The sequence below is a fragment of the Oncorhynchus mykiss genome, chromosome 7, assembly GCF_013265735.2.
Source record: "Oncorhynchus mykiss isolate Arlee chromosome 7, USDA_OmykA_1.1, whole genome shotgun sequence".
Classification (NCBI taxonomy): Eukaryota; Metazoa; Chordata; class Actinopteri; order Salmoniformes; family Salmonidae; genus Oncorhynchus; species Oncorhynchus mykiss.
The window spans coordinates 16,312,947-16,326,799 of record NC_048571.1 but is presented as its reverse complement, the minus strand read 5'-3'; the positions used below and the strand labels follow the sequence as shown (position 1 = coordinate 16,326,799).

At 44.1% G+C, this 13,853-nt stretch overlaps 2 protein-coding genes across 3 annotated transcripts; both read left to right on the top strand.

Moving 5' to 3' along the window:
• Positions 1-230: 230 nt before the first annotated feature.
• LOC110528901 (outer dense fiber protein 3-like protein 2) lies at positions 231-5,674 on the top strand. The gene is made up of 6 exons (XM_021611082.2): positions 231-1,796; positions 2,025-2,135; positions 2,351-2,464; positions 2,596-2,722; positions 2,849-3,035; positions 3,208-5,674. The coding sequence occupies exons 1-6, from the start codon at positions 1,754-1,756 to the stop codon at positions 3,364-3,366; spliced, it is 741 nt and encodes a 246-aa protein (XP_021466757.1). The 5' UTR covers positions 231-1,753; the 3' UTR covers positions 3,367-5,674.
• Positions 5,675-6,005: 331 nt separating this feature from the next.
• Positions 6,006-9,820, top strand: LOC110528887 (splicing factor YJU2). 2 transcript variants are annotated; one of them, XM_021611067.2, is made up of 8 exons: positions 6,006-6,160; positions 6,614-6,714; positions 6,820-6,964; positions 7,064-7,198; positions 7,319-7,500; positions 7,872-8,013; positions 8,089-8,260; positions 9,291-9,820. In XM_021611067.2, the coding sequence occupies exons 1-8, from the start codon at positions 6,137-6,139 to the stop codon at positions 9,410-9,412; spliced, it is 1,023 nt and encodes a 340-aa protein (XP_021466742.2). In that variant the 5' UTR covers positions 6,006-6,136; the 3' UTR covers positions 9,413-9,820. The 2 variants fall into 2 exon arrangements, with proteins under 2 accessions (XP_021466742.2, XP_021466743.2); XM_021611068.2 differs by having other exon boundaries at positions 6,015-6,160; positions 7,048-7,198.
• The last annotated feature ends 4,033 nt before the right edge of the window (positions 9,821-13,853 follow it).

The following is a 13,853-nucleotide window of genomic DNA, read 5'->3' as shown; positions in this document are numbered from 1 at the left end:
CAGACACACACACCCCCAGACACACACTCGCACACACCCCCAGACACACACACCCCCAGACACACACCCACAGACACACACACCCCCAGACACACACACCCCCAGACACACACTCGCACACACCCCCAGACACACACACCCCCAGACACACATTCCCCCAGACACACATTCCCACAGACACACACCCACAGACACACACCCCCGGAGACACACAACCCCAGACACACATTCCCCCAGACACACACCCCCAGACACACATTCCCCCAGACACACATTCCCCCAGACACACAGCTGTGTTCCTCTATGCACTTATAGCCTGTCATGTTTCTGTTACTGATGTTACACTGGGGGAACAGGAACGATGTTCTCTATATGTAATCTATACATGACTCCATTAACCCAGTTTATGGTGATACATAATCAATCGGTAGGAATCCGACTCTGTTTATCCAGCATGTTTAGGGTCAACGGCCGTGTTGTCTGTCTGATGTTGATGACATGGCTGCAGGGTCCCGTTACTGCGGCCTGCGGTTGCCTGTTAATAATTAACCCGTGTTTGTTGGTCAGGGCTCTGCTCACAGTCTTTAGTTACCTCTCTCTGCCTCCCAGCACCCTTTATCTAAAGATATCCTATACAGTAACTTAAAGCTACACTCAGCAATATGACATCATTATGCCGGTCAGATTTCTCCTTACAGAATCAGCAGCAATGCAAATTAGGGAGAGACAATAGTGGTAGTCTTGGTAAATCTGAATTCTGTTGTTGTTCATGTATGTATGTTAAGCAGGAAGTTGCCCCAATATGTGCGATGATATCATATTGCTGAGTCTCCCTTTGAAGGGTCAGATTTGAAATACCTCCTGCATCACAGTCTGTACCAGAGAGACAGAGGGGGCATCTAACGATTGCTGCAGGTGGGCAAAGTGTAGCTAATTGTCTATGCGTGACTAAATGGGTTTAAACCTCGGTCATCTGCGTGCCACAACATTATTAACCAGCTGAGCTAAAGCCTGGAAAAGCTACCGTAAGTCTTCAGTTGCCAGGGAAGTGTACTCATCACATGGACATCGAGTCGCCTCTATGACACATGAACTCTAGGAAGAGAAGTGAGATGGTGATTCAGGTGTTCCCAGGGCTGCAGAATGGAGATAACGTTTCCTCAGCTTGTAAAGACCATCTATAATTCAGCCTATGAGGCTGTGTTTTTCCTGAAGAGGCTGGATGGTGCCGGGAGTGAATCAATGACAGAACAGCAAACAGTAAAGGGAAGAGAAGGAAGAAGAGAGGAAAGAGAGAGAGAGAGAGATCTGTGTGCACGGAGTAGAGTTGTCAACTTATTCTGGGATACCTTAAGAGTGGTCTAACAAAGTTTTTTTTTCCCGAGTGGTCTAACGAAGTTTTTTTTCCCCGAGTGGTCTAACAAAGTTTTTTTTCGAGTGGTCTAACAAAGTTTTGTCGACAGACGTGAAGCAGGAAGGACCCGTACAGAGGATATGTTTGGACTAACAGGGGATCAAATCAGACCGAATCTCTTCTCCTGCTTGTTATTGTTGTGCTGATTGGTGATTGCATTTCTAGCTGCCAGCGAATCACAGGGCTGCCCACACAGACACAACGGACTGCTCTGGGAGAAGGTCCCTCAGCATTCTCTGAGGGTTGGCAACCCTAGCTGGGAGTGACAGAAGAACAACGTGTAAAAGAGGAAGAGAGGAGGGTTTGGAAAATAGAGAGAGAGAGAGAGATCGACAAATCATGGAGGTTAAGAGACGTCCGATAATCGCTGGCAGAGAGAAAGGTTTGTTGAAGACATCTATTATGTAACATGTTTACATTACAACTTTAATTTAATTGACAGGGACCGTACTCAACACTGTCATATTTCTGTTTTAACATCAATGGAAAAGTGAAATGAAGAAGCTCTAGAAACTGGAGGAGCAGGAATATGGAATTTGTATTTATTTTAGTTTTACATGACTGGAAAATAAACATGATCATTATCATCACCATCATTACTTGTTGCTAGGGCCAGGCCCCGGTCGCTATGCTCTCCCTCCAACCATTGGCTACATCAACCATGACCTCACCAAGCCCAGTAGCCCCGCCTACACCTTCCACAGACGTATGAGCAGCAACAGTAAGTCTCTGAGGTCAATCTCAGTCTCTTTGCCTATTTCTCTTGTATGGTGAGTAGACCTTATTCACACCGTTGCCGTGAGGATTCACACTCCAGGCTAGTAGGGCAGGAAGCAGAAGTCTATGGAAAGTACTGCTGACATTTTCCTCAAGTTTGACCTTTAAATTACCCTTTGACCTTCATTATTATTATTCATTGTGGGTTCTTCTCCACAGTGGTCTCTGTGGATTGTAGTCCAGGACCCCAGTACCACATCGATGCCAAGATGACCCGGTTCGGCCGCGTCGGTACCCCTTCTTACTCCATGCTAGGCAGGGCAAGACACTCCGGTGAGACTAGCTACTCCCTGAATCAGATAAATTGTTCAATCAAACTGTATTACCCCAGTGGGCTGCGGGACATTCGTTACATTCTCTCTCTATCTCTCTCTCTCACCCCCCCCCCCCCCTCTCACTTCTAGCTGAACTCTTCCAGACTCCAGGTCCAGGTGCCTACAGCCCAGAGAAACCTCATCTCAGAACTCCCTCCTACACTATTGGCTCTCGGTCACGCTACCGTATAATGGATTCTGTGCCCGCCCCTAACCGGTACAAATGAAAGAGAGAGAGACAGTGAGAGAGAGAAAGAGAGGGAGAGAGAGGGAGAGGAAGAGAGAGGGAGAGCGGGTAAAGAGGGACCCTATATCATTCATATCATTCTAATCATCCTCCCAGGTACACCCTCCCTAACCTGCTGGGTTCCCAGGTGCCCCACAAGCCGTCCAGTGCCAGCTACAGCTTGGCGGGGCGCAGACAGGTTGGCGCTCCATCAGAAGACCTGTCCATGACCCCTGGACCAGGACGCTACAACAGTACTGACCCCAGCGTCTACCTCACACGACAGCCGTCCTTCTCTATGCAGGTTTATAGCTTTATCTTATATTTATGTCGGTATTTAATTCGCTTTTTAGGTATTTATTTATTTACAATTGAATATTTTGTATAGTATTTTCTTGCATATATCTTCCTCTAAATTAGAGTATTGGGATGTTTCCCTTAAAATAAAGTTGGATGTGATTTTAATTTGGATCCAGAGCCGGACTACCCGGGCCAGCGATCAGTCTCAGAAGCCTGGGCCAGGGACCCACAGCCCGGAGAAGGTCCTGCTCCACCTCCCCAGACCTCCTGCCTTCTCCCTGGGCATCAGACACTCAGAGTTCATTACTCCTCTGGTGGTGGTTGTTTCCGACTGATTTTTATTGGAGTTTCACATGGAGTTTGTGGAAATGCTGGAGTCAGTTCTGAGTTAAATACCACTGTGTTGTTTTAATGAGCACATTTAGCACAATGTTGGAAAAGTGCGTCACAAATAGAGTGTTTTTATTATCATTGTTAAGCCAAGTTGTGGATCTATGGGTGTGACCTGTGTTGATCTGTGTCTGTGTGTGTGTGTGTGCGTGTGCGTGTGCGTGTGTGTGTGTGTGTGTGTGTGTGTGTGTGTGTTTGTTTGTTATCTCAGTGTGTACATGTGTGTGTTCAGTGTGCAAGCATGGTGACAGTAATAGGTAGGCTCCAGTCACTGCTCTGTCCCAGCCACATCAGTTCCATGGAACACACCTGGCTCGATAAGACCTCTCAGGGGACAGCCCTGGTAGAACTTTCTTGGTGTCCTCAAACGGATCCAACTACAGAGAGAAGGAGAGAGAGAAAAGGAGCCAGAGAGCTCGAGAGAGAGAGGGGGGAGGAGAGTGTCTCACACACACACACACACACAGACACACTATAAGAGTCTGCACTCACAGTGATATCATGTGGGGTACTCTTGTTGTCCCAATGGTATCTGACTTGGTACTTCAGGGGGAAGAGGGTGTGGTCGGACCAGGAAGGGGGAGGGTCCCACTTCACTAACAGCTTCAGCTTCCCTGGTACGGCTTGCAAGGTCACATTCACGGGGGGTCTGGCTTCACAGCTGGAGTTTGATACCAAAGACTCTATATTCTGTCCTCCCTGTGTAAATAGTGACTTGGATCAGGCAGACCCACCCCAGCCCTCACATCTTTACCAAACCCAAACTGTGGAGTACAGAGAGGCACACTCTACCTATCCTCACAACTGAAGAGATCAAAACAGAAACTGATGGAGAGGGCTACAGAGTACCAGAACCAACTAGTGGCTCACAGCCTGTCAATAAATCCAGACTGTTCTGCAAGGGAGAAACCATGTCGATGTAAAGACTGTGGTAGAGGCTTCCACAATAATATAGGCTTGACTAATCATATGAGGATACACACAAGGGAAAAAACGTGTAGCTGTGAAGACTGGCAAATGTTTCAATAACAAAGGAATCTTAAATTGGCCATGCAAGATCTCACACAGGGGAGAAATCTTATTGGTGCAAAGACTGTAGCAAATCGTTTGGCAACAAAGGAAACTTGACCATGCATATAAAAAATAGACACGGGTCTGGAGAGGAGAAGTCTTATCAGTGCAAAGACTGTGGCAAATACTTTAACAAGAAGGCAAAATTTACTAGACATTAGAAATGACATGCAGCGAAAATTAATCGGTGTAAAGACTGTGGCAAATGTTTCAGCACAAAGGTTTACTTAATCAGACATACAAAGCTACACTCAGGAGAAAATCCTTATCACTGTAAAGACTGTGGCCAATGTTTCAACCGTAAGGAAAACTTGACCCTCCATACAATATCTCACACGGGAGAAGTCTGACAGTTGTAATGAATGTGGCAAGTGCTTCAACAAGATGAGAAATTTGACTGTGCACATGAGATCTCACACAGGGGAGAAATCATATCAGTGCAGAGACTGACAAATGTTTTCCTTATAGGACAGGCTTGATAATGCATACCATGATACACAGAGGGGAGAAATCATTTCGCTGTAATGACTGTGGCAAATGCTTCAGACAGACAGCAACTCTGGGAAGACATATTAAAGGTTGTCACAGCAAGTAGAGAAAATGTTTTAGCTGTAAGGGTCACTTGACTGACCGTACAGTATCTCACACAGGGGTGAAATCATATGGCTGCATAGTCTGTGGATAGTGCTTGAATCACAGTGGGCTCTTCCGGGCTCCAGAGTGGTGCAGTGGTCTAAGGCCCTGCATCTCATGCTTGTCACTACAGACACTCTGGTTCAATTCCAGGCTGTTACACGACTGGCTGTGATTGCGAGTCCCAGATTTGGCCAGTGTATGCTGTCATTGTAAATAATAATTTGTTCATAACTGAAGTTTAAATAAAAAATAAAAAAATGTAAATAAAATTGACCAAGCATATGATGTTAAATACAGGAAATGAATTGTATTGCTGTAAAAAAAAAAAAACACTCTGGCAAATGTTTCAGTTGCTCATTAGCTTTCAGGTATCCTGTATGAAATAAAAGCCTTATCACAATGAGCCATTTAAAAGATCTTCAGGTCTGTTTTTATTCACGCTATAAACAACATTTATATTGTCGCAATCCTAGCTAATGAGCCACCTTACAGTTCCCACCAAATAGGTTAACCCTGTTGGAAAAATGCAGTAGCGTGATTGCCTTTCACGCCAGCAACTCAGGTTCTATTCCCGTTCCCTCAGTTGACAAAAATAATTTATTAAGTTTTTCTTATTAATGGATGTCATTCTGAAATCCTCTCTCTTATGATGGCAAATGTAATCCATAATTTATAATATTGCTGTGATGCAGATCCATGTTGACACTCGATTCCTTAGATAACGTAGTAGGGACTCAACCCCACGTTCATGTACACAATAATTGTTTTCAATTAAAATATAAATCATAAAACAATATTTATAGATTGAATAAAATCAAATGCGTGTTTTTCTACATGGGCGACTTTTATTATGAAGGCTGGACCTACCCCGGAAGCGGAAGTGATTTTCTGCTCTTCTCAGAGATCGCATTACAGCAAGCTAGCTGTATGTAAGCTATATTTAGCTAACATTATCACAGTTTATCCTTCCATTTCGTCGCTAAAGTTAGGTTTTATTTCACATTAAGAATGTCAGAAAGAAAAGTTTTAAACGTAAGTACAATTCTTATTTACTATGTCTTGATTTATTTTCAATTCGCTGAAAACGGGCAGTTGTTTTGCGAATGTAATGTTTGCTAGCTAGCAGCAAGCTGCGTGTTGCTAATCAGGCTTGCCATTGAAGCAAACACTTTTCTATGCTCATGACACCAAGTTACACAATAGTAGTAGTTCGATCAATACGCTTAGCTAGCTATATAGCTAGTAGTCGTACTCATTGTACTAGCAAACTAGCTGTTTCTTGCTTATCTTTCCTTATGAGGATATACTGATATAGAGCAGGCTATTGCTGTAAACGTTGAATGTTTTCATCTCTTTATGTGAATTGTGTTTGTCTAATTCTTGTATGTTTTCCTTTCGTTGTTGTAGCTAATGACTGATAAAGGCAATGTGAATCAGATATTTCGTAGTTAAATTGCACTGCTGACTGTGTTCGTTCTCCTGTAGAAATACTACCCGCCAGACTTCGACCCGGCTAAAATACCCAAACTCAAGCTCCCTAAAGACAGGCAGTATGTGGTCCGGCTGATGGCTCCCTTCAATATGAGGTATGTCAACACTCTACAACCCTGCCCAGAAACAGGTACCATGAGTTGTGAGTGCAGGAATGCGTGCGTGTGCCCTGACCCTGTCCCTGCGTGTGTTTCTTGCAGGTGTAAGACTTGTGGGGAGTACATTTACAAGGGGAAGAAGTTCAACGCCCGTAAGGAGACTGTGATGAATGAGCTCTACATGGGACTGCCCATCTTCCGCTTCTACATCAAGTGTACACGATGCCTGGCCGAGATCACCTTTAAGGTAAATCTGTTTCTGCGTGTGTGTCTGTAGACTGAGACATAAAACATAAACTACGTCTTAGAACAGTTTGTGTACTCGCCCAGTGTGTGTTGTCTACAGACTGATCCGGAGAACACAGACTATGCCATGGAACACGGTGCCACAAGGAACTTCCAGGCGGAGAAACTTCTAGAGGAGGAAGAGAAGAAGATAACTAAGGACAGAGAGGAGGAAGAGTTGAACAACCCAATGAAGGTACACTTCTATAAACAATGCTGGAGAATCTGACAGACTGATGATATGTTCTCTACCAGGTTTCTGGAGAACCGTACCGATGTTGTGTTGAAGGGCCGTGCTGATGATGATCCTTTCTAGGTGTTGGAGAACCGTACGCGGGACTCTAAGATGGAGATGGAGGTTCTGGAGAATCTTCAGGAGCTCAAGGAGTTGAACCAGAGACAGGCTTCGGTGGACTTCGAAGGAATGCTGGGAACATACAAAGAGCTGGAGCAGAGGACCAAAGAGCAGGAGAAGGAGGAGGACGAGAGGGAGACACGGTGAGTACAGACCGAGAGAGGGAGACACGGTGAGTACAGACCGAGAGAGGGAGACACGGTGAGTACAGACCGAGAGAGGGAGACACGGTGAGTACAGACCGAGAGAGGGAGACACGGTGAGTACAGACCGAGAGAGGGAGACACGGTGAGTACAGACCGAGAGAGGGAGACACGGTGAGTACAGACCGAGAGAGGGAGACACGGTGAGTACAGACCGAGAGAGGGAGACACGGTGAGTACAGACCGAGAGAGGGAGACACGGTGAGTACAGGGAGGGAGGACGAGAGGGAGACACGGTGAGTACAGAGAGGAATGATGAAGAGGGAAATTGTTAAGCAAAGCATAACAAAATGGTTGTGTATGTGTTACAGGGAGATGCTAGAGAGAGCTCTAGTGAAGAGGTTAAGAGACTCCGACTCTGACTCAGACCAGGAGAGCAGCAGTAGACCAAAGAAACCCAGCACAGACAGACCTACTGACATCCTCACCACAGACAGACTCACTGACCCACAGGTAACACACACACACAGGCCTTACAATACATGTTAACCAACATGCCTACTTATGTCCTGTGTGTTGTTTCTGCAGGGCCTGTCAGTGGGGGGGGTGAAGAAGGCCAAGGTGGAGAGCTGGGAGAGAAGTGTGGGGGGGATGGGAGGTGGAGGGGCACTGGGATCACTGGTGGTGAGAAAGAAACCAGCGACCTCTGTCCCTAAACCTGATACCACAGTAACTCCTGCAGGCTCTAACACACAGACAGGTGAGCTATGGAGGCTTTAACATAAGCTTTATGGCAGGAACTGCAATATCGAAATGACTTTGTATACACCGAGGTGATTTCCTGCTTAAGGCGTCAGCATGCTTCAGTTCGACAGGCGCCTAGCCAAACTAGTGTGATTGTACTCCTTTAAAGACCTTCGCTCAAAAATGAGAAAAACAGTAATAGTAGTTTGCATGTTGAGACATTGTAGCCAGCGTACACTTCCCCTAAATAGAACGCAGGAGATCTGGCATACATTTTTGTATTATTATTTCGTTGTACTTTTTCTCGCCAATTTCGTGATGAATCCAATTGGTAGTCAGTCTTGTCCCGTCACTGCAACTCCCGTATGGACTCAGAAGAGGCGAAGGTCGAGAGTCATGCGTCCTCCGAAACACGACCCCACCAAGCCTCACTGCTTCTTGACACACTGCTGGCTTAACCCGTAATCCAGCCGCACCAATGTGTCGGAGGAAACACCGTACAGCTGGCAACCGAAGTCATTTTGACGAGGAGATCTTAGTCGTGCAATTTTACATCTAACTAAGATGTTTGGTGCAGTATTTGTCAATGAAAACATTTGCATTAAAAAAACGAGTTGTCTCTCGTTGAATAACAACAAAGACTTTATTGAAGAATCTCTACTGTTGACCAATCACTGACGAAGGGGCTTAGGCTCCGAACTTCAGCTGTTCGGGCACACACAATTATTTTTTCTGGAGGCAAGCCTGAAAAACCCTCACTGAAAACAGACCAAAACATAGCCATAATATATGCAAGAAGTCTTCCAGCTGTAAAGCATGCGGACGCCTTTACAGCTGTCAATAACAACAGGATTCAAGACTGTCAACGCTGTCGTTATTGGCTCTTACCAATGCCTCAATGGACAGTGCAGCCTGAGAGGAGACAATTGTAGCAGTATTTTGTCTGTTAGCACCGCAGGAAGTCACTCTTCTCTACATGTTGTATGGCTGAAGATACTTTTACTGCTATTTCTGTCATTCTAACCTCTGTACTTTCTGCTTTGCAGTTTCAAAGGCAGCTGCTATTGTACCGGCGGCTACTAAGCCAATCACAGCACAGAATGGGTCGTCGTCGCTCAGCCTCCTGGGGGCATATTCCGACAGTGATGACAGCAACAACAGTGAATGAGAGAAAGGCTGGCGACGCTTTGGCTAATCAGAAGGCTCAGTCTGTCTGAACTTCGTGATGTGGAAATGTGTTGATATGATGTTGGGCCATTCACCTGTTCCACACAACCCAGAAAGGTTTTGGATTTTCAAGATCACAACACAAGGATGGTTATTAGGTGTAACAAAGGGGTAAGCAATTTGATGCCTGTGATGATTTAAAACTGCTGTAGTTGTTTTGGAGTAAATAGTTAGCGGCCTGAAGTTTATCATCCTGCTTTGTGACCCTTACCCCCAATGTAATTAGTTTTCACCTGTGATTTTGGAAAATATATTTTGAAATGTTCATCTACCAACTACCCTCCAACTTTGTAAAGGTGTAAGTCATGTTTTGACTTTTCATTAAATACTTATTTTCTCTTGTGCCCTACTCAATGTCTGACTTTTCTGGAGTCCTAAAAATGTACTTTAGGTCCTAGCTAAGTGGTTTTTTAAAATGTATTTATTTATTTATTTTACAGTTTTGTGAAATACAAAACACAAATGTTTTTTTTTGTTTAACCTTTTATTTAACTAGGCATGTCAGTTAAGAACAAATTCTTAATTACAATGACGGCCTAGGAACAGTGGGTTAAACTGCCTGTTCAGGGGGCAGAACGACAGATTTGTACCTTGTCAATTGGGATTCAATCTAGCAACCTTTCGGTTACTGGCCCAATGCGGGGCGGCAGGGTAGCCTAGTGGTTAGAGCGTTGGACTAGTAACCGGAAGGTTGCGAGTTCAAACCCCCGAGCTGACATGGTACAAATCTGTCGTTCTGCCCCTGAACAGGCAGTTAACCCACTGTTCCCAGGCCGTCATTGAAAATAAGAATTTGTTCTTAACTGACTTGCCTGGTTAAATAAAGGTAAAAAAAAAAAAAAAAAAAAATGCTCTAACCACTAGGCTACCTGCCACAAATAATATAGTTTACTTGATGATTTCATCTACACACGACTTTCCCCAAAGACCTCAATTCTCAGCTGTAGTAGGCCGCTTTTGTAAGTTTTTAGAACATGAAATCAATGTGTCAGAAGCAGATAACTTTTCCTAAAATGCTCCTTGATTGAAGTTATCACACTAAATTGGCTACTGAACAGGCACTGGTGTGTACTTGACTCAACAATCAAGTGATTGTAACAATGGCAACAACAACAAAACTGCTCTCTCACACAGTCATACTCCCCACTTGTCCTGTGGGAACTAGAACATTCAGGTGTTCTCTTCCACCTCATCAGGCATGGAAAAGGAGATTTGGCCCCCGTCTCCAATGCTGTACAGCATGTCAACTCTGCCTGCACATTCATTGTGACACGCTTGCATAGTGTCGTGGCTCTGTTGAAACGGATGTGGTTAGGGCGGTTCAAATGTATTGCTGGCTACTAATGCGTTTGGAATGAAAGATGACACTCGATGCCTGATCAACATTACCATCTGCCAGTGTGGTAGGGTGGCATGTTGCCCTGTAGGTGGAGTTTTTGTTTATTGCTATAAAAAAACACTTTTTTAAAGTGAATAGAATAAAATATATACATTTTGCCAAAACATTCAAAGACAGCCTGCGTTAAATAGTATAAATATAAGCCAAAGTTTTTGTTTTTTGTCAGTACATTTTTTTGGGAATGTTGGCCATTCATTCTCAGATTCGCTCAGATGTCACTATGTGGTGAAGATCTCCGAGCCCTTGCCTCACACTGATTGTCATGATAAAGATGATTCAGATCCAGTAGGAGTGACATTTTTGGAGAAAGTGGACCCCTGCCTTTTGGCTGACCCATATGTGGTTTCTGGTTGGGTGAAAATGGAATTGGGTTGAATCAGTGAAGGTAACCTGAAGTAGACTTGTGTTTCTTCCACCCAGACGGAGCTGAGGACAAGACCTGTTACTTGCTTTGCTCTCAGAAACAGGGTGCCGTTGAAAGGGGTGATTACTGGGGTAAGGGTGGAGGTGGAGCAACTGAAATAGATGATTCCCGGTGTCTGTGATGCCTGCCATTTGGTGCAACGCAGACCCGGTGGCGAGCATGGTGAAACAGAAGAGTCACTGTCTGTCCTTTTGAGTTTTCATTCTGAGTCGTTTCCTGACAAAATCATGTTAGGCTATATCAGTTATCCCGTAAGAGCTTTTGTGCCGAACCCACTACGGTGTTTCAGGTGCCGAGCTTATGGTCATGTTGCGGCAGTGTAGAAGGGAGATTCCTATATGTGAGAAGTGTGCAGGAGGGCATGGGACAAATGACTTGGTAGCATCATTAAAGCAGTATGTGTTAACTGTAGGGTAGCCCTTGGTCATGACTATCAGTTCCATTACACATAAGAGTCATTAGACAAAGGAGTCTTCTGTAGGGGGGAGTTTTGTTAAGAACTACAAAGCTCGGTCTGAACATTAACACGTGTATGGTTTTAGAAGCATAAGGACCTTTTCTTTCATATAAAAAACAAGAGTTTTAATTGATACAACTTTATAGTGCTAGGGTTAAGATTCCCACATGGCCATATTTCCATGTTACAGCTCTTGTTTACGGAAAACAAACATATGACAGAGTGGACTACCTGTGCTAATTAGCTATTTGTGTCTCCGAACACCTGTGTGTCAACAGAAGACAGACGCCACAAATGTGTGTTCACTGAAAATTACTGTCAGCTGCAACTGTGTTAAAGATACTGCTTTTAAACACAGCAAGGTGACCGGGGACAATTGTATGGTTAAACAGTACAAATACGGCCTACACTCTAAAAATGAGGGGTTCAACAAGGGTTCTTTTAAGATCCTCAAAGTTCTTAGAAGAACCTTAGGGTTCTTGGAACTCAAAATGGCCCCCAATAGGTTCTTCCAAGAACCCCATAGGAGGTCGGGTTCATGGTGGAACCGCCTTAGTTGGTGGGGGTTATTGCAGGAACCTAACTGCCCAACTGAAACATTTCGATTTGAAAAGACAGGTACATAACTGAGAATTCTTAAAGATTTCCTACATTTTTAGGTAAAGTCTGTCCCTTGTATGATCTAAATTGATATTGTTTTATCATGATACCATCTATCTTTTCATATTTGTGCAAATCTTTCTAAAACAGAAAATGGACACAATTCAATGGATATCACCCAACAAAGAGGTAAGAATATGTAGGCTATAAGAATATGCTAAATAAAAACTTTTGATAATGCTTTTCATATACATACCTTGTCCATAATGTAGAGGCCTATGGGATATTTGAAGAAGTAATGGAGGAGGAGGGTACAGTGCCTTGCGAAAGTATTCGGCCCCCTTGAACTTTGCGACCTTTTGCCACATTTCAGGCTTCAAACATAAAGATATAAAACTGTATTTTTTTGTGAAGAATCAACAACAAGTGGGACACAATCATGAAGTGGAACGACATTTATTGGATATTTCAAACTTTTTTAACAAATCAAAAACTGAAAAATTGGGCGTGCAAAATTATTCAGCCCCTTTACTTTCAGTGCAGCAAACTCTCTCCAGAAGTTCAGTGAGGATCTCTGAATGATCCAATGTTGACCTAAATGACTAATGATGATAAATACAATCCACCTGTGTGTAATCAAGTCTCCGTATAAATGCACCTGCACTGTGATAGTCTCAGAGGTCCGTTAAAAGCGCAGAGAGCATCATGAAGAACAAGGAACACACCAGGCAGGTCCGAGATACTGTTGTGAAGAAGTTTAAAGCCGGATTTGGATACAAAAAGATTTCCCAAGCTTTAAACATCCCAAGGAGCACTGTGCAAGCGATAATATTGAAATGGAAGGAGTATCAGACCACTGCAAATCTACCAAGACCTGGCCGTCCCTCTAAACTTTCAGCTCATGCAAGGAGAAGACTGATCAGAGATGCAGCCAAGAGGCCCATGATCACTCTGGATGAACTGCAGAGATCTACAGCTGAGGTGGGAGACTCTGTCCATAGGACAGCAATCAGTCGTATATTGCACAAATCTGGCCTTTATGGAAGAGTGGCAAGAAGAAAGCCATTTCTTAAAGATATCCATAAAAAGTGTTGGTTAAAGTTTGCCACAAGCCACCTGGGAGACACCAAACGTGGAAGAAGGTGCTCTTGTCAGATGAAACCAAAATTGAACTTTTTGGCAACAATGCAAAACGTTATGTTTGGCGTAAAAGCAACACACCATCCCCACTGTCAAATATGGTGGTGGCAGCAACATGGTTTGGGCCTGCTTTTCTTCAGCAGGGACAGGGAAGATGGTTAAAATTGATGGGAAGATGGATGGAGCCAAATACAGGACCATTCTGGAAGAAAACCTGATGGAGTCTGCAAAAGACCTGAGACTGGGACGGAGATTTGTCTTCCAACAAGACAATGATCCAAAACATAAAGCAAAATCTACAATGGAATGGTTCAAAAATAAACATATCCAGGTGTTAGAATGGCCAAGTCAAAGTCCAGACC